The sequence below is a fragment of the Tetranychus urticae genome, chromosome 3, assembly GCF_039701765.1.
Source record: "Tetranychus urticae isolate SD_2017Ah chromosome 3, NJAU_TeUrti_SD_1.0, whole genome shotgun sequence".
Lineage (NCBI taxonomy): Eukaryota > Metazoa > Arthropoda > Arachnida > Trombidiformes > Tetranychidae > Tetranychus > Tetranychus urticae.
In genome coordinates, this window is record NC_142960.1 from 3,862,606 (window position 1) to 3,884,147 (window position 21,542).

The following is a 21,542-nucleotide window of genomic DNA, read 5'->3' on the forward strand; positions in this document are numbered from 1 at the left end:
GCAAAAAGGCTTAAAATGAAACAAACGCATTGTACCTCATCTCAAATAAACAAGGATAAGTCGATAACATTAATCATAGAAAAGAGATCGATTCTCCAAGAAAAGAACTTTGGAATAGTTAAATAGAGGTTGATTTTATTAATAAAATTTTATTTTTGCGCAAAAACAACCCAAATTATGAGTAGAAGCAAATGTAAAAGTTTTGCCGACTGAATTGACTCTAGCAACCGATATAATGATAATTCTGTTTTTCAGATCGAAGTTCATCAATCAATTGGTAGTAGTAACGGTTAAGGGCGTTTCTGGTATCTGGATCGTTGTGTGGTTTGGAGACGAGGTAGATGGGTTACATGGAGGATAAAAAGTCGTGTGAGTCAAGAAGAACCCCTTTTCATTAGAAAATGAAAACAGAAAATGTCATGAATTATCTGATAACCATGATAACTTATTTTTAGTCTAGTGCAAGCAATCATTCATTAATTCCGAGAAATTCATAGCATGAACATTATTTTAAGTTATTGTTATTATATTTTGTGTCAAAAAATTCAAGATTTAAAGCCATTTGAAAATTAGTTGACAAAAAGTTCAGAGATTCGCTTAATTATTCTCAAATGTCAAACCAAAAGAGATTAGAGCCACTCGTCTGGAATTTATGGTCATTTTTTTGACAATTGCCGATTCAATCTTGATTTTCGATATTAAGGGCCATTAGCGTAAAATTTTCCCGAAAGACATCCACAAAGGTTCTCTAAGATCAAGAGAGTGAGCTGGTAACTTTATTACAGTAATATCGTTCGCTTCCAACCAGGATTGAGAAAAAAACAATGAATTGGTGCGTTATATCGGATTGCAGCTTTTGAGGTTTGAACAATACTTCTGCTGAATTTGTTCTTAATTTTCTGCTTTCATTTTTCTTGTCATAAAGTGTCATTTATTTTTCCGTTGTCGTGCATCCAATCCAAATTATCACTCTCAATGATTGCGGAAAAACCTCCTGTTAATTCATTATACATTATGTATCTTGCCGTAGACTTCTGGTTACAATTTATGCTTAGCAAGCTTAGAGGAAAAAGAAAAAGATAGATGATAAATAATTCTGCTATGGATGAAAGTTGAAGCGAAATGGCTGTACAGGCAAAATCAACACACGTCCCTAATCCGAGTCAGTAACAGCTAAATGAGACAACAATGTGATCCATGCATGGTTTCATTCATAACGATAGACGAAAACCTTTGCTCATGCTGACTACTAACCAGAACTTCAACGACGCACAAAAAGATACTGGTAATGATACAATAGTATCTAATCAATTCGTTTAGAGTTTTTATCAAATTTTCAATTTCATTTGACCAAGTAACTAGTTGAAAAATTTCCATATTTCCAATGTTGAGTTAAAGTTCATAAATCATAAACCGAATCAACTGTTTTGATAAACCCAATATCTTTAATCATCACTGAGTTATCTATTATCATAATTTATTAATGCAAGGCGTCTTTAAACTTTGTAAACAATATTATTGAATAGTATAAAAAACTATTTAATAAACCGTTAATTCATTTACAAATGTTCAGCAACAGCAATTAACTGTGTTCCTATTTATTTCAGTATTGAATCTCCATTACAATGTTACTCAAACTTTTTATTGTTTTCACATTGTACTCATCAATCTCAACACGTAAGAATTGAAATTAAAACTCAATCGTCTAAACCTAATATTTATTTCTGAATTAACACAGTCAGTACCAACAGTTTGGTGACCTTGCCATTAAAAATACCTGAAGGAAGTTCAGTGATTAATGCTACTATAACAACTGCCGTAAGTTTATCGACTAATTTTTGACCAACATAACTTTTAATTTCTTATAATCATCTCTTAGAGTGGATTTAAAAATTATTTTATACAAGAGTTGATATCATCTTCTGGTTCATCCATCAAAGGTAAAATTTTGATCTCAAGCGCTAAAGATTCCTACTCAATACATTATAATGCTGATTCGTATACTGGTGTGGACAGTAAGGAACGGTTGGTTATTCAAGGTAACAATATTCGAATTTATCCAATTTAACTTATTCATGGAATTTAAAAAATATGAACAGATTCATGTGATCAGATTGTTTCTGAAACAATTGATACCAATGAAGTGAACACTTTTTTCTCGAGTCTAATGTTCCAGTTGAGTCAATTTATATCTTTTTCATTTCACTATCCAAAGGTACAAACTGTTTGCTATTAACTTACAAGAATAGTTGGGATAAAACTTTACCTGGAATTAAAAGACCTTTAATTAACCTGATTCTTTTGATGGGACCTTCGATATTTTATCGACTTGATCATTCGTCGCTTGTTTGGGTAACTATTCTTATTTATTCCTTTTATTCAAATGTATTAATAAATTCCATTTGTTGATTGATAGACACCGGTAAAAAATGAAAAGATTAGAGGAATCATGATGAAAGGCGAATCAACTGAAATCAATAAAAGGTTGAAAATAACTTATTATTACAAAAGTAAGTTAAAACAGCAGATTAAATTGGTTATAATTTAAAAGATTTTCACTCTTTTTGTAAACGCAGGTCATCTTGATCGCCAATCTGGAATAGAAAGTCCAAGTAGAATTGAATTTAATGGCTATGATCCAGCTTCAAGTACCTTTCCAAGCGAAGAGAATATCATTTTAGATATCTATTCTATTCTGCATGTGGATAATTATTTTGAGAATGATATTGCTCACAATCTACTTCAGAATGAGGTTCAAGTAAGTATTATTATAGTTCAATAAAAATATAATAATAGTGGTTGGGAAAAAAATTGATTCAGAAATGAAATACATTCTTTGGTTTTTTAAACATGGATTCATGCTAAAACTCATTTCTAACATTGTTTTTCCTCTGACTAGCCTCCACCTGGAATTGGATGTCCACATTACTTTTCTGGTGATAAAGAAATGCCAGGATTGAGAGTTTTTCACATGCAATTCACCATGGATGAACGAATCCAAGGTTCAACTGCGTCTCGAACAATTAGTCGGGTTAGTTTATCTAGTCAAATGAAGCTTACAAGGGATGACATACCTGACGCGGATTTACAGCATTTCTCGATGACTTTAGACAACTTTAGACTTATTTCAACTCTTTGAGATTCTGTCTAAATATTCTGAGAACTTGACTAAACAATATGAGAACTGTCGAAACATTTTGAGAAGAGTAACTGGTTTTATGACCGGCTTAAGATTTTGTCTAAACATTTCGAGAAGCCGACTAAACATTGTGGGAACTTGTCTAAAGTCATCGAGAAATGCTGTAAATGAGAGAGGTCTCATTGGCTAGAGCATGTTGAGTTATGAAACATCTATTTTACTTTTTCTGAAAATGAAGTGGTTCCTAAGATATTTTAGATCATTAAGATGGAAAATTAATATCAAAAGGACAACAGCCAAATCGGCCCATAGTGTAAACAAGATACAACATTGAAATCGAGTCTAGTCAATCCTAAGTATTAATAGATAAACTATGAAACTGAAGCATGATCTTCGAGTGATTTTGAGGCTTTTGTCAATGTTGAATTCCCTGAATTGTAAGCTCAATTTTAATTTGTCATTTTCGTCGATAGATTTATGCTGCCCAATATTACGAGTTTTTGAAGATTAAAGCATCATTGCTTGGTTCAATAAGTGAAATTATTTACGACTATGGACTCGGAGTTGCTTTTAATGTTGATGAGGGTGGATCTGTTGCTGTGGCATCCATAGACTCGAATACCCCTGGAATCGACTCCAATGGTAATTTTGCTTTGTCTAGCCTTTTCATGCTCGATGGTAGCTTTAAATATCTTGGGAAACTCAACTTGGTAAGTAAATGACGAAAAATTTATTCAATTTGAGTATGTTTTTTGGTGATAAATAAGAATGGTCGAATAAGCATGGAAACTCTATTCGTTGATATTACTGTGTCAACTTTCTTTCGAAACTTTGAGCGGTATAACAGTGTTTGATTCTGTTTGATATTCAAAGATTCTTCAAAGATGACAGATTTCTCAGTAAGTTCATCAGATAATGATGGGTTCACTGGTTAAGAATCTTTATTGAGTTTAATATGCAAAATTCAGTAACTTTTCAATGCTTTCAAGTAAGCTTGTTCAGCTACTTGTTAACATGCTATTCCATTGACATAATAACGATGAATTGTACACAATTATTAATTGAATTCATAAATCATTCAATAATCTTTTGGTTACATTCGGATCATTCTTCAAAAGCAACAAAAAATTGATGAAATCCAATTTATTTAATATAACTGTAAACTGTGTAATTTGAATAGCAATGAAAATTCTTGTTTCTCTTGAATCTCTTTTAGCAACATCGATCTGGAATCCCGGTTGAAGCATGGGAATCAGTTCAATTCAATGTTAACATCAATGGAAAGAAAGCGGACAAAGCCGTCATTACTCAATATTTTGCTCAATCGGTAAGTTGTTTGCGTTAAATTCCCTTTGATGACGAATTAAGGTGAGGTTTGTCCAGACAAAAGTCAGTTATATGAAGAACTAATTGCTTATTTCGAATTCAATATTTAAATTTCGATCTTAATCAAGCATTATGAAGACATATTTTGGGGTTATACTCTTGTCAGTACCAAGATTTCCATCTATCATTATGATCAAGCGGTAAGTATTCATTTCTATTCTTGTTATTCCCAAAATATCAATATTAATCTTTATGCCTTTTCTTTGACTAGAAAAAAGTTTACACTTGGACAGATGCAATTACAAGAGATTACATGGACTTTCAAGATGCTCAAACTATGGAGAATATTCGTTTTTTGACAGAAAAGGGCGATTTCGCGTCTAGTGATAGTAAATTGATACTTAATTTCATATTAGAGTGCGATGGTATGTATTGAATCAATACTATTGATAAACAAATTTGAAGTTATGAGTCTCTGACATGGAAATTTGGTTGACTTAGAAAATATTAGACCTGCAATTTCCTACTTCAAGTTTTATTCCTACTCCTACTTGAAGCCCTGGAAGAGAACTTATGTAAACTTAATGAAAGTTATCCTTATGAGTTTGAAAAAAGCATCCATTTCGTCTGCTTTTTCTGAACGAAAGCGCTGTTTTGGTCGTTTTTTTGCATAATTAGCTCATTAATATATGAGTGTTTAGACTTGAAAATTGCAGGTCCCGAAATTTCTCCAGGTTTATTTTTCCCCTCATTTCTATCAATTTATCAAATAATTGTCTGAATCAGATCTTACCAGTTAGGTCTCTTTCCTGGTTAGAAATATTCTTGATTTAGAAAATCTTTGAACGAATATAATAAGCTTAATATTTGCTTTTTTAGTTTCAGGTCCTGCATACGCTTCGTGTATCAAACACACGGAGGATCGTGTTTACTGGTTGAAAGGAGACTTCCTTTATTTTGTACTTTTGCCTAAACCAGTAAGTCTTCTGCGAATTAGTGATATTCAATATCGATTCTCTGATACAAAAGTCGAAATGGAAGTAACATTTCTCGATCTACCGCATTTGGAATGTAAGTTAATTTCTGCGTCTCACCTCACTTGACTGCTGTTGAATTCATTAGAGGACTTTAATTTTTTTCAGATATTTTCAACTCTAAAACTATGTCTATCAGTGAAGCGACATTCGATAAGATGATGAAAACTAAGGCTAACAATGAACCCGAATGCCTAGAAAGATTATCACGATATCAAGAGACAATCAAGTAAATATAATTTCTCGATTGCATGAACATTTAGACTCAATTTGTAACTAATGGTTGTTTCCTTATTCACAATTAGAGTTGCAATTTATAGATCTTCGGATCTTGTCTGTGGATACTTGAGTAATCTTGATGATCTCAAGGAAGATACTAAACAAGGACAATCAGCAAGTGTCTATCTCTTTCCACTGAACAATTTGCATCGAGTTAAACAAGAGTTGACACTTGACCAAATTCATGATGCATACTTGCAAGATGTTGGTATGAAATTCCATGTATTCAACGGAGACGAAGGTAAGTACTTTGCATCTAGTTACTTTAATTAACTGATACATATTATTTTTCTTTCCTCAAAAGATATAATTTTTAAGATTAACGATGTGATCGACAAAACTAAAACGCAAACTGACTCTAATGACGATATAACTTCTCAAATCGGACTGTATGAAAAGTTGAAAATCGATGATCAATTCACTTTGTCTGTACCTGATGTAAAAAATTTTGCTGATTGTTACCGAAACTGTCATGAGTCAGATCAAGTTCCATGCATTACTTTTTCATTCTGCAACACTGATGGTAAAATTGACTGTAGAGTAAGCAGTTTGCAGGCTTCTGAAATTGCTACTCGTAATCAGTCAGTTGAAACTGACCCAAAATGTGAAATTTTTTCTATAAATGCTCTTGCGGATTATTCGAGAAAATCCAACAGAAAATTCATAACTCAGCTGTCAATTGCAACCGAAAAAGATTCTGTACATTCTTGTGCAAAGGCTTGTCATGCCTCATCGGAATGTATATCTTTTCAATACTGTGATGGTTATTGCAGTTTAGGTGATTTATTGTACACAGATGCAGCTACTGAATATGATGAAGAATGCATGATATATACTCGTAAGTATTCTTACAAGTAACCCAAGTAACAAATCTCAAATTCACCGTATTTCTTCCTTTTTCTTGATTCATTCAGGCAAAGTATCTGAAAGATATCAAAGAACAGGTAGCGAAATAGTATCAGATGTGATGCTGACCGAAACCAAATTAACCTTAGACCAATGTGCTTCATTATGCTATGAGTTATCTGATGGCGATGAAACTGGATGTAAATCTTTCAATTACTGTCCTAAGAGTAGAACAGAAAGTTCTTGTTCATTAACTCATTTTTCAGTCAAAAGTCCTAATACAAAAACCACTGATGGAGGTCATTGTTCCAATTATGAGTTAAAAGAATCGAATGGAAAGAAACGAAAAGAATCCAGTTCATTTGAAGTGGTTAAAGGGACGACGGGATCAGGTGCTTTTGGTATCATAATTTTGTTCCTGTTTGTCGGTCTTGGATTGGGATTTATTGCTCCATTTGCTTACTCAAAGGTTAAACAGATGCATGATGCTTCAAAGGCCAATGAAGATTTCACTTGGAGAAGACAACAAGATGAGCAACAACTTGAAAATGCCTATTGAATATAACTATTTGCAAATATCAATATTATACATATTGTATTAAATGAATTGGGAATGAACTAATGTAAAAAATTTTCTTTTCTTTCGTGCTTTTAGCAGTCATATCTACTAGTAATAGGTATATATAATAATATTAGTCAAAAGTTTACAAGTTATTAAATAACTTACAGCACATCTAAAAAATAACCAACCATAGTGAAAATAACTTTTTATTAATAAATGAAAATCAATCTGATGAGATATCATTTTTCATGTAGAATAGACTAAATAAAACTACCAAAATAATGTATGATCACTATTCATCATTGTAGTATGCCCACTCACAGATCAACAATTTAATAGAACGACCGAAATTAGGCGAAACTGATTTGATTCAAAGATTTTATTGAGACACAGTTCGGTCAAAAGGTGTTTCAAAAGGTTTGGTCTATTCCTCCCTTTCTTCAAACTTATGGTTGTGTAGGACTAGAAAAGCACCAAAAGATGGTCAACAAAAATCTTTTCTTTATTAGTCAAGACCTCAACCTTTTTGAGAATAGAATGAGCTATAATGATCAGATTCTCTAGCGTAACAATGAGAAACCTTAGAAAAATTGTGTGAAAAGTCCGAAATTGTCTGATCTAATCAACATCGAAGAGCGCTTTATCAATGAAATACTAGATAGAGATTTTATTCAGGTCGATTCCCGCCAGTCTGATGATTGTCTTAGTATTGATATCCTAAGTAATTAATACGATTGGTAGGAAAATGAATTTACTTACTTATATGAAGCTAAACATCATGTCTGTCAGGAAAAAAACAGTCTTGAATCTTTTTCAGTTTAGTCTTTTCAAACACAATGAAATCGTTGAAATAAACATAGCAATCAATATAATCAAACATAAAAACTGAGAATAGCACGTACAGCATTTACGAATGCATTTTTCAATTAAAAAGGCATCCTCATATTTTTGCCAACTCTGTAAACCAAAGGAGAGCCTTTAGAGTTTGAATTGGAAAATATTATCAGTTGAAAAAGAGGTTGACTTTAAAATTTTGTTGTTTCTTGAAATGACCCAATTCATGAGTCGAATTAAAGCCAAAAGCTTTTAGGTAAATTGAGTCGAGTAACAGATATTTGATAATTCTATGTGTGTGGTTTGGGAAAGAGTATTGCAGGTGAATACCATCAAGAATAAAAAGCCATGTGACTCGGTAGGGCTAAACTTCCGTATTCAGCCGGTCGAATTTCTTCATGAAACTTTGTGTACTTATAGAACTCGACAAGCTGAGTCCGAATATATAGGTCATTTTATGCGGAAACGCCCCCTAGCGGAGAAAATTTTGATTGTATGAAAACGCGTTTTAGGCCATTTCGAACGTTGCGCATGCGCATAGAACAATTTTTTGGACACATATTATTAACAATAATCAGTTCAACCTATGTGCGAAGTTTCATGACTCTAGCTAGTATATTGACTGAGATATGGGTCCATAGACGTATAATACAAAACATATACAAAATCATTGGAAATCAAAAAATGTGTATTGAATAGGCACTGACTATCAAAATGTGAACACATAGCAGAGTATCAATTAAGATGCTGGTGCAGGTTAGGTTAGGTTAGGTTAGGTTAGGTTAGGTTAGGTTAGGTTAGGTTAGGTTAGGTTAGGTTAGGTTAGGTTAGGTTAGGTTAGGTTAGGTTAGGTTAGGTTAGGTTAGGTTAGGTTAGGTTAGGTTAGGTTAGGTTAGGTTAGGTTAGGTTAGGTTAGGTTAGGTTAGGTTAGGTTAGGTTAGGTTAGGGCACGTAAATTTATTGTTTGCTCTGTTTATGATTATATTCATACGTTCCAGAATATTAAAAGGCTCATAAGACTGAATTCTCGGTTTTTTGCATTGATTCGAGGTAAAGTGGTACTATTTTTAAATTGACCCATATCTCAGTCAATATACTAGCTAGAGTCATGAAACTTCGCACATAGGTTGAACTGATTATTGTTAATAATATGTGTCCAAAAAATTGTTCTATGCGCATGCGCAACGTTCGAAATGGCCTAAAACGCGTTTTCATACAATCAAAATTTTCTCCGCTAGGGGGCGTTTCCGCATAAAATGACCTATATATTCGGACTCAGCTTGTCGAGTTCTATAAGTACACAAAGTTTCATGAAGAAATTCGACCGGCTGAATACGGAAGTTATACCCTCGGTAGAACCCCTTAAAAAATAAAAACAGAAAATTATTGAATTATCTGATAGCCCTGATATCTTAGTATTGATATGCTAGTAGTTGGAAACCATACGCTTCCAGCACAAAAGAGACCATACGCTTCGAGCACAAAGTGAAGGCTCAATAAAAAGAAAGAAAATTAAACCTTGATGCGGTTTCAGCACTCAACAAGTTTAAGAGCTAAATGAAAAAACAAATTAATTAAAGAATAAGTAAAATTAAACGCCCGGGCTGATCTCGCTAGATTAGACATTTCAATAGTTTATGTTGGATTTGCGAGATTAAGGATATCGACTAAAACGCGAAAAAATGAAATCAGTTAATTGTGAGATAGATGAAATTAAATATTTTTATCAATTATTTATTCATATGCATAGTGAGCAAAATATTTATTTACAATAGAAAGAGTTTCGATTTGCTCCCAGAAGACTTCAACTTGGTCAAAGCCTTTGATGAAGAAGACGTGACTGGGTTCGAGGTTATACTTGCCGCTTCTGTGATACAGGTCTCAGCACCAGGACCAGCGACATTCGTCATGAAAAACCACAAAAAAATTATGTATTGGAAATTCAGTTAGAAAATACATGTCAAAACTTGTAAATCCAAAAAAAATTTTTGTTTCTAAGTTTTACCATGCATTCTCTATGGGTGACGATACAGTAAGGAAACAAAACTTGAAAAAAAAAATTTTCAAGTTTTGTTTTTTCGATTTATAAGTTTCGAAATGTATTCTCTATCTTTTTTTTGATATTTTTTCTGAAGTCTGGTAGGTCAAATCAGTTTTTTGACTTTTATATTTCTCTACTGTATCGCTATTCAGAGAGAATGCATGGTAAAAATTGTAAAAAATTTGTTTGGATGCACCAATTTGGAAATGTATTCTTTATAAAGATATCGTTTAAAACGCGACAAAAATGAACTCAGTTAATTGTGAGATAAATGAAATGAAATGAAATATTTTAAGCAATTATTTCTTCATGTGCAGAGTAAGCACAATATTTATTCGGAAAAGAAACAGTTTTAACAAAAGAAGCTGAGTCCGAATATATAGGTCATTTTATGCGGAAACGCCCCCTAGCGGAGAAAATTTTGATTGTATGAAAACGCGTTTTAGGCCATTTCGAACGTTGCGCATGCGCATAGAACAATTTTTTGGACACATATTATTAACAATAATCAGTTCAACCTATGTGCGAAGTTTCATGACTCTAGCTAGTATATTGACTGAGATATGGGTCAATTTAAAAATAGTACCACTTTACCTCGAATCAATGCAAAAAACCGAGAATTCAGTCTTATGAGCCTTTTAATATTCTGGAACGTATGAATATAATCATAAACAGAGCAAACAATAAATTTACGTGCCCTAACCTAACCTAACCTAACCTAACCTAACCTAACCTAACCTAACCTAACCTAACCTAACCTAACCTAACCTAACCTAACCTAACCTAACCTAACCTAACCTAACCTAACCTAACCTAACCTAACCTAACCTAACCTAACCTAACCTAACCTAACCTAACCTAACCTAACCTGCACCAGCATCTTAATTGATACTCTGCTATGTGTTCACATTTTGATAGTCAGTGCCTATTCAATACACATTTTTTGATTTCCAATGATTTTGTATATGTTTTGTATTATACGTCTATGGACCCATATCTCAGTCAATATACTAGCTAGAGTCATGAAACTTCGCACATAGGTTGAACTGATTATTGTTAATAATATGTGTCCAAAAAATTGTTCTATGCGCATGCGCAACGTTCGAAATGGCCTAAAACGCGTTTTCATACAATCAAAATTTTCTCCGCTAGGGGGCGTTTCCGCATAAAATGACCTATATATTCGGACTCAGCTTGTCGAGTTCTATAAGTACACAAAGTTTCATGAAGAAATTCGACCGGCTGAATACGGAAGTTATACCCTCGGTAGAACCCCTTAAAAAATAAAAACAGAAAATTATTGAATTATCTGATAGCCCTGATATCTTAGTATTGATATGCTAGTAGTTGGAAACCATACGCTTCCAGCACAAAAGAGACCATACGCTTCGAGCACAAAGTGAAGGCTCAATAAAAAGAAAGAAAATTAAACCTTGATGCGGTTTCAGCACTCAACAAGTTTAAGAGCTAAATGAAAAAACAAATTAATTAAAGAATAAGTAAAATTAAACGCCCGGGCTGATCTCGCTAGATTAGACATTTCAATAGTTTATGTTGGATTTGCGAGATTAAGGATATCGACTAAAACGCGAAAAAATGAAATCAGTTAATTGTGAGATAGATGAAATTAAATATTTTTATCAATTATTTATTCATATGCATAGTGAGCAAAATATTTATTTACAATAGAAAGAGTTTCGATTTGCTCCCAGAAGACTTCAACTTGGTCAAAGCCTTTGATGAAGAAGACGTGACTGGGTTCGAGGTTATACTTGCCGCTTCTGTGATACAGGTCTCAGCACCAGGACCAGCGACATTCGTCATGAAAAACCACAAAAAAATTATGTATTGGAAATTCAGTTAGAAAATACATGTCAAAACTTGTAAATCCAAAAAAAATTTTTGTTTCTAAGTTTTACCATGCATTCTCTATGGGTGACGATACAGTAAGGAAACAAAACTTGAAAAAAAAAATTTTCAAGTTTTGTTTTTTCGATTTATAAGTTTCGAAATGTATTCTCTATCTTTTTTTTGATATTTTTTCTGAAGTCTGGTAGGTCAAATCAGTTTTTTGACTTTTATATTTCTCTACTGTATCGCTATTCAGAGAGAATGCATGGTAAAAATTGTAAAAAATTTGTTTGGATGCACCAATTTGGAAATGTATTCTTTATAAAGATATCGTTTAAAACGCGACAAAAATGAACTCAGTTAATTGTGAGATAAATGAAATGAAATGAAATATTTTAAGCAATTATTTCTTCATGTGCAGAGTAAGCACAATATTTATTCGGAAAAGAAACAGTTTTAACAAAAGAAGCAAATAACAGAATTATAAACAATTTAACGAGAAATTTTCGGTTCAATTTGATTGAGATGATGTGAAAGTTTTGTTCAACAATGCATAGTTTCTTCTGGCAGATGAGACCAGTATAATGTCAGTTGGTCAAAGTCCAAATAGTGATATTTTTCGGGGAATGAAAATCTTCTATGTTATTTCTTCAAAATCAAAGTTCTTTCATTCACTATCTTGTTGAATAGTATAGTAGATCAGGCGAATAATGCTACATTTGTATTCAAAGTAAGAGTCAATAAAGGCAGAATTTTGTCAAAATGATTTTTCCTGATTTATCTTAAATAATTAAAATAAATGAAAAAAAACCACTCTGACAAAATGCTGCCTTTACTGACACTTGCTTCGCGTACAATAGTAGGTTTCGCATTCTCCACCACGATTTTCCATCAGCGAGAGAAATTTTGCAACTGCATGATTTTGAAGAAATAACAGAAAAGATTGCATTCTCTGAAATACACCACGTTTTTGGACTTTGAGTATCTGCCATTATTCAGATCTCATCTGCAGAGGAAACAAAGCAAAGTCGAACAAAACTTCCACATGTACTCTATCAAGAAACAAAAATTTCTTCAAAAAACTGCTAAAATCACTCGATCAGTTTTGCAATGTAGCCAAGTTAGCACATAAACTTGATTGAGCGGTCAAGCGGATAAAAATTTTTTAGGAGTCCATCGAAGCAATCCACAGTTGCAGGTTCTTGGTTGATGATCCTTCACAAAGAGAAGCATTTTGTTAATCTCATCGTCCATATCAATTTCCATTTTGAAACCAAAATCTTTTAGATCTATTGATTCAATCTTCATTTCTTTGAGAAAAGCACCAGCTTCAGGAGTGTTGAAAGCTATAACACCTTCTTTTTTGAAACGAACAATACTATGATAAAGATGATTCAAATTTTCATACTTGAACAGATAATAAGTTTTCATATCATGTAAAATTGCCTGTTTTTTTGCAGGTCTTAAACAAAACAAAGCATTAACTTGCTCCATGATTGCCGAATTGTGAATGAGTTAAATTCAATAAAATAAGCCTTTTTATACTAAATTTTGCAATATCCAGATGCGCAAGATTGGTTTTTTGGCTTGGAACTGAAAACACACATAATAAATAAGTAAGGATCTTATTTTCTGACTAATTCGAGGTTGTCTTTAGGGTAATTAAATCTATCTTTGCAAATTTTTGAAGATGATTGAGCTCAGATCCAAACAATTAACAGATAGAATAACTGATTAGCTTTGATTTAATGTTATTCTTTAAGCTATAGCAATGCAGCCTTATTCCCACTTATCTTTAAACCAATTTATTTCACCTTATGTGTAAGATCATTCAGTATAAAAGAGTTACTAGCAGATGATTTCTCTCATTTGTACTTTGATCTCTAACTCACACACACACACACGTCCATTATGAATTTCAAACTTCAAGGTTTCCCTAAAATTGTTAATATTGTTTCGCTTTGGGATTTAGGAAGAAGAGTTGAAATCAAAGGTAAATCTGGTAAGACAAGCAAAAGATTCAATGCAGATGTTATTAAAGACAACAAGAAAAGTTTACTAGTGTTTGAATCCGGCAAAATCATTGCAACAGGATTCACCTCGGTGCAAAATGCTAAACATTTCATAAAACAAACATTCCCAAGTGACCGACCAAGTTTTGTTAATGTTGTTAATATGACCGCTTCGGGAGCCCTAAATTTACATGTTGATGTTTTTAAATTTGTCCAGAATAACCGCAACGTCTCTTACGAGCCGGAAATATATCCTGCAATATATTGGAAAGATAATAAAGTCTGCGTAACTTACTATCCAAAAGGATCATATATTGTAACTGGAGTGAGGAGTCGAAAACAATTGAGTGAGATATCTCAAAAGTTTTTTAAGAGCTTAGCAAAATATATAAATGCACCAAAAGAAAACTAAGATCTTCAGTTAAGAATATTTTCTTGTTGTGTTGACAACAAAGCAGTGATTTACATTTCAATAAATATGCCTTCAATTACTTGGGATTCTATTAAACCTATTTCTTTGAGTCTTGATCATAAGCTTACTGTGTCTTTTGGAAGAGATGATGATTCTGAAATATGTTGTACTCGTGTCGATATTCGAACTTTCTACAATGGTTTTCCTACAAGAAACGGTGTTAACCTCAAAAGATGGGAGTTACTGCAGCTTGGTCGTTTTTTGTCCGATTTGAAGCTGGGAAGTGATGTGAAAGAAGATGTAGCTGATGAGTTAATTATGGGTCTTCTACCTACAGGAGATATACAGTTGATTAAACGGTATAATAAGCTAAAGTTGGATTCAAATGTGATTTCCGTGTTAATTAACATCATTCCAGGTGTTTGTATGATGCTTGAGCTGATAAGAGATCCAATACAGCGACATATTGACTGTATTTTGCAAGATATTTTCATTTACGCTCATGTTACTGATAATAGTCAGCGCTCAATAGATGAAATATGGAAAGAGGAGAATGAAATAATTAATATGGATCCTCCAGGCCCAGCCGTTATCTATGATATGACAGAATGGCAAATCGTCTATGAGAGATATCAAGCTCATTTTGGGAAAATTGAAAGTCTAGCAGCGAAAAAACAAGATTTTATGGATAGGTTATCCGGTAAATTCACCAAAAATCTGCAGGATATGCTAAAAGATAACGCCACCATTCTTCGCTCCCTAACTCTCTTCATCAAAAAGACTATTTAATTTGATTTCTTTTTTCCCTTTTAATCACACAACTTTAAAATATTCAACTGATCTCTTTATTTTACTCTTTACTCTCTATCAATATTTTAAGTTTTTGCTTTCTTCAATTTAATCTTTTAAATTTCTGTCTCTCTTGCTTTCTGTTTCTATCTGTTTCCAATATTGAGTTTCCTTTTAATCATCATGTCAATACAAAATATAGTTGCTTTCTTTGACATACGAGGATTTCATCTCTACGACCATGATCAACATTTTGTTCCCAGGGAATATGCTTTGATTGACAGCAATCATACTCAACATGGTTTGATTGAACATGGTTTTTGTGTATTAGATATCCCTTCAAGTGATCGTTGGGGTGTTGGAATTTTTGCCGAAGGTGGATTGGGGATCGACTTCAGACCGCAACCCGGGGATCTTCATTTAGCAGAGGTGGAGGATTTGCTCAAGGAATACTACGAATTGAATCGATGTGGCAACAAATTTCTGATTGGATACCACACAAAGGAATCCATGAAGACCCTGAGCGATTGCAAGATTCCCCACATCAAAGTTAATCTGGCCGGCAAGTCCAGATATTGTCACCTCCACAAACCTCAACCGAAACCTGAGAAATTTAATTACTGTTGCGCTCTTTCAACAGTCAGGAGTATGTTTGATCGTGTCCAGAATGATTTTAAATGGTAATCTACTTGATCTGGAGTAGAGCAAGTTCTCGTATATTGATTTTTAACATTTGGGATTTGTAACCTTTGATTTGGGGGTATTTGAAATTATAATAAAAACTTCTTTCTGCATAAAACGCGTTTACAATTTTTACAGATAGCAAATTTTAACTCTGGTGTTTTAACAGTTTTCAAATTTATGTGAACAAATTTAGCTAAATTTGATTATAAATAATTGACAAATACAGTTTACTAGATCAGATTTGATAACTTAGTCATTATGATTTAATGAGGTTCTTTAGATTTTCACATAATCTGCAATGAGATTGAGTATATTATTCTTAGTGATCATTTTTTGTATAAGAAATTTGCTTGCATTTACATGGGAAAAATGTTTGATATGTATTTAAAGCATCCTTTTACCATGTTAATTGCTGGACCTAGTGGTTGCGGCAAAACGTATTGGATTCGAAAATTGTTGAATCATCCTGAAATTTTCATAAAACCTAGTCCAGAGGAGATTACATATTTCTACTCAGAGTATCAGCCAATATTCAATGACATGAAGAAAGTTTCATTCGTGGCAGGATTACCTGAAGCGATGATGGAAAAAATGGATGGAAAACATGCAAAGTTAATCATAATAGATGATTTGATGGCTGAATCAGCATCTTCCAAAATAATCTCACAGTTATTTACTAAAGGTAGTCATCACAGGAATCTATCTGTGATTCTTATTACTCAAAATTTTTTCATGAAAGGAATAGAGAGTAGAAACATTTCACTAAATTCACATTACATTGTGCTATTTAAAAATCCTAGAGATAAATCAATTGCATCGATGTTAGCCAGACAAATGTTTCCGAATAAAATTTCCAAATTTCGTAATATTTATGAGCATGCAACAAGTAAGCCCTATTCATATTTATTCATCGACTTGAAGTCAGATACTCCTGAGGAAGTAAGATTACTAACAAATGTATTAGGAGAAAATGGAATTTTTTACGCGTATCAAATTTGATTATATAAGAAAACTGATTTAGCAGATCTGTAAAATGTCTGTATCACAAGCAATAAACGTTTTACCTTTACTTCGAAAGTTAAGTAAAACAAAACACAAATCTTCCAGACAAAAATTATTGAAATCATGCCCTTGTAATGTGATAAAAGTGATAAAAGGGATCGCGAAAAATACTTTGAAAGGTCATATCCATTTAACTCCAAAACAAAAACAAAAGCTTAGAAAATTCAAGCAAGAATTGAGAAAAATTGCTGGCAAACTGCCTCCAAATAGAGCCAAAAAAATTCTCATTCAAAAAGGCGGTCTACTTCCCGGTCTTTTAGTACCAGCAATTTCCATTTTAGCTAATTTGGTAGCTAATCAGTTAGTAAAATGAATACTGTAACAAGAATGGTTTTAGTACCTGAAGAACAACATCGAATCAATCAAAATGTTAACACAGAATATAACCCCATCATGGATTCAGCCCTACCATCAGATATCAAAGTTCGCTTGATGAATCAGTTACTGATGAAAAACGAAACTAAAAAGGCTGCTAAAAAGAAGAAAATTGAAAGAAAATTGAAAGAAAGGATCGAAAAGCGTTATAAATTATTAAAATCATTGAAAGAAGAAGGACAATCTTTTAAACCTCAGAACGAAACAAAAAATTTTCTGTATCATGACCAGTTAGTCAGTGATAGCAATGCTGCTTCAAATAATAATAATGATGATGATGATGATGATGATGATGAAGATGATGGTGAAACCGTAGTTGGATCTGACTCTGAAGAATCTTATCATTCAACTGTTGATGCAATGCATCGACAAAAAGAAGAAACTTCTGGAAATAAGGCAACATCTAACAGCATTGTTGTGCCGACTACATCTAGTCATAGAGATACGGGAAAAAATGAGAAAAGACCAATTTCATTATTGTTGAAACTAAAGTCGGACCAATACATCGTAGCGTCTGACAATAAAATCATTGATCAGGGTGTGAAAGTAAAAGGTAGTGATATCGAAAAGGTAGTTGATTATTTGTCTGATAGGAATTGGAAAGGAAAAGCTCCTAACGGAACAACTGCAGTCATTCAATATATCAAGGAAAGTGAGTTACATGTAAAACACTTAATTAAGAACCCTGATGCTTTAGATCGATTGAAAAATACAGACTTATCATGGTTGAGCGCAAGCAAATTTTCGAAAGAGAATATTACTCACCGAAAAATGTAGGTTCGTTTGGAGGAGTTAAAAGACTTTATAATGCAGTAAAACAGCATGTGCCAGACAAGATATATAGTGAAATTCAAAAGTGGCTTGATCAACAAGACACGTATGCTTTATTTAAGCAAGTTAACAAAAGATTTGTTAGATTACCAATCTTAGTGAATCGTCAAAATGAACAATGGCAAATCGATTTAATGGACATGACTTGGCTGTCATCGGAAAATGATGGATATCGATATCTATTTAATATAATTGATTGCTTCAGTCGTTTTGTGTGGGTTATACCAATTAAAGACAAATCTTCAGAAACTATAGCGAATGCAATTTCTAAACTACTTACAACGCAAGAAATACCTGAAAAAATACAAAGTGATCAGGGAAAAGAGTTTAAAAACAGTAAATTTATAGCTATTATGAAAAAATATAAAATCAATTATTTCACCTCAACAGATGATATTATCAAGTGTGCAATTGTTGAACGATTTAATAGAACTTTGCGAAACCGCATTTATCGTTTTTTATCACACAACTCTACTAAAAGATATATCAATGTGCTTCAAGACATAGTAGAGTCGTACAATAATTCATTTCACAGGACAATAGGAATGTCGCCATCTCATGTTAATACGGAAAATAGTTCGATGGTGCTTAACAATATAAGAAAAAACCACCCTAAAGTTAGCATTAAGTATAAACCATTTTCTGTAGGAGATAAGGTGCATATAAGTAGAGCTAAAAGTATTTTTGAGAAGGGAGCAACTAGTAATTTTACCGAAGAGATATTTACTGTGATCAAAGCTAAGAAAACTCAGCAAGGATATGTTTATCGGTTGCAAGATTATGGCGGTGAAGAAATCACCTCAATATTTTACCATAATGAGCTATTGCATGCTAATGAAGAAAGGTTGTATAAGATCGAGAAGATTTTGAGAACTAGAACTAACCCATTAACAAAAAAGAAAGAGTATTTCGTTAAGTGGCAAGGATATCCTAAGAAGTTCAACTGTTGGATACAAAATGTGGAATCAACCTGAAGAATATTTCATTGAAGTCGTTTCTAATTCATCGATGGAAATTTTTCCTGAAAACACTCTTTCTAAATTTTCAAATAAACTATCAAGACCAATCGATTTAGTTGGTGAATGGGTCGTTGGAATACAAGAAATTTTTTATCCAACAGACATAAGCGTCACAGCCAGAACTACTTCATTACAACTGCTATCAAGCAACTCAAGTAAAACAATGGCTGTTGAGTTTACTCTTAAAGCAACAGATGATTTGAATACCGTCATAAAGAAAATTAATAATGCGATCAAAGCAGCTTATGCCTCTACCGCATCGAAAAAGGTCAAACGTGACACCTTGCAAGCTTTTCACAATTTACTAGCTACAAACGTGATGCAATTGAGTGATCAAGAAAAAATACATCATCTAGGTGAAATGATGCATAAAGGATCCTCAGCATTTACTGGACTGATAGCAAGAATCACTAAATTAACCAATCAAGTTGAGGAAAAAGACAAGAAAATAAATACTTTGAGCGAACATGTCAAATTAGCAGAACAACATCTTAAGAAACTGAATGATGAAAAGACCTCTCAAAAGGAGGTAGCTAAAGAATTTGAAAAACAAAAGATAGATTTTCAAAATAGTCTTACAGGTTATCTAGAACAAATCAATGCACTGAAAGAAAAGAATCTTATGCTTGAAAATAATCCTTTAATACAACAACTTAAAGAAAAAATTGAAAAAGAGAAAAGTGCATCAAGAGATCTTGAGAACAAGATTAAAGATAAAAATATTGAACTGCAAAATATTCAACAACAATTGAAAGACATAACAATCAAAGTAATAAAAGACGAACAGGATAGCAAAATATTTTGGCGCAGATACTTAGACAAAGTGAAAGCAAAATCACAATTGTCAGATGAGAAGATGAAGGAGTTAGAGGCAAAGTTGAACAATGCAAAATCAGATGAAGAAATAGCTAATGAATTTACAAGAATGAAAGAGAAGCAAGATGAGGAGATGGATGCTTACAGAAAAGAACGTGAGAAAGAGCAAGAACAATTTACAAAAGAGAAAGAGGAATTTCAAAGTAAAGAGAAATTGTGTCAACAGCAATTGCAACAATTGAAAAGGACTCAAGAAACGCTTGATGCAACTATTGAAAAATTGAAAGAAGATGTAAAGTCGAAAGTACCTGTGGAAGAGTTAAATAAACTTACATCTAACTTGACTGAAATAATCGGCGAGAAAAGCAAAATAGAAGCAGGATATAAAGAGCTTGAAAATGTAAATGCTACAATAACTAATCAGCTTAATCAATTTAAAGCTCAACTGACCAAAGAACAAGAATTAGATTTAAAAGCAAAAAAGGATAATGAAAAGGAAATAGTTAAGCTGAAAGACGCAATAGAACATGAAAAGGCCAATGCTGCTAAACTGCAACAGCAAATAAATGACAAGACAAAAGACGTTGCAAATTTGCAAATTGCTTGTTCAAAAACGAAAGTTGAATATGATTCGAATTTGAAAGAATGGAATGTTCATTATGAAAAAAGACTGCAAGAGACAGTACAGGAAATGCAAAAGCTCCAATCAGAATTACAAAGCTTAAAATCACCTGAAATGAAAGCAAAACAGGAACAGAGGATAATAAGCCTGAAAAAAGAAAAGGATGCTGAAATTTTGGCAATCAAAAAGGAAATGGATGCAGCAAAACAGAATTTCGACAGAGAAATGATGATTTTTCAAGATAAAGAAAAAGAGCATCAACGACAACTGAAACAGTTTGAAGCTGATAAAAAAGCTTTGACTGATACTATTGAGAGAATGAATATTGAATTAGAGATGAGACTTCCAATGGAGCAAATACAGAAATTGAAAACTAAATTAGCTGAAATTAATCATGAGAAAATTGCAATTGAATCTACAAATAGAACTCTGCAAGAAAAACAGTTAAAATTAGAAACTCAGCTGGCAAATTTGAAACAAGAAGTTGAAAAACAGCAATCGGCTAGAGAAGAGTTAGTCAAAGAAATGCATGAAGTGAAGCAAGATTTGTACAAATTCAAGCCACAAGTAAATTATGACATTGAAGTAGATGAAGAAGATCAGATTCCAGTGATTGAAATAGACAGTGAAAGTATTGTTAAAATAAGGAGAGGATATTCGAAGAAAAAGATTTTAATACCATATTTCACAGATCCAGCATTTCTACAGTCTCTGGGTTTTGATATTTATTCTTTTCAATCTGACATTGCTCGCCTCATGACTACAGACACTTGCATTAAAGCAAGTAAAAAAGCAGTTTTTGATTTGAAAGCACATCTAATGTTTGTTTACTCAGATATTGTTGCAGAGCACTTTGTTGGGGACAAATCTTCAAGAGTATTGAGAGTGTTACCAATACGACAAAGTGACAACAATGAACTGGTTCATGAAAGATTCATGAAACCATTCTATTATCCAATCAGGTCTAACCGCATTGAGCAAATAAATTTCATTCTGTCTGATGAGACT

At 32.9% G+C, this 21,542-nt stretch overlaps 2 protein-coding genes across 3 annotated transcripts; both read left to right on the forward strand.

Moving 5' to 3' along the window:
• Window positions 1-1,566: 1,566 nt before the first annotated feature.
• LOC107371290 (uncharacterized) lies at window positions 1,567-7,242 on the forward strand. Of its 2 annotated transcripts, XM_015939327.3 has the most exons (16): window positions 1,567-1,677; window positions 1,739-1,818; window positions 1,880-2,039; window positions 2,216-2,352; window positions 2,417-2,510; window positions 2,577-2,758; window positions 2,900-3,031; window positions 3,613-3,849; window positions 4,356-4,466; window positions 4,594-4,665; window positions 4,737-4,890; window positions 5,345-5,536; window positions 5,608-5,728; window positions 5,805-6,019; window positions 6,083-6,616; window positions 6,693-7,242. In XM_015939327.3, exons 1-16 carry the CDS (start codon window positions 1,626-1,628, stop codon window positions 7,181-7,183), a joined length of 2,964 nt encoding a protein of 987 aa, XP_015794813.2. In that variant the 5' UTR covers window positions 1,567-1,625; the 3' UTR covers window positions 7,184-7,242. The 2 variants fall into 2 exon arrangements, with proteins under 2 accessions (XP_015794813.2, XP_089125998.1); XM_089269872.1 differs by lacking the exon at window positions 2,900-3,031.
• A 6,581-nt stretch (window positions 7,243-13,823) lies between these two features.
• Window positions 13,824-14,336, forward strand: LOC107363818 (TATA-box-binding protein-like). Its single transcript, XM_015931084.1, has one exon. The coding sequence runs from the start codon at window positions 13,824-13,826 to the stop codon at window positions 14,334-14,336; it is 513 nt and encodes a 170-aa protein (XP_015786570.1).
• Window positions 14,337-21,542: the final 7,206 nt, after the last annotated feature.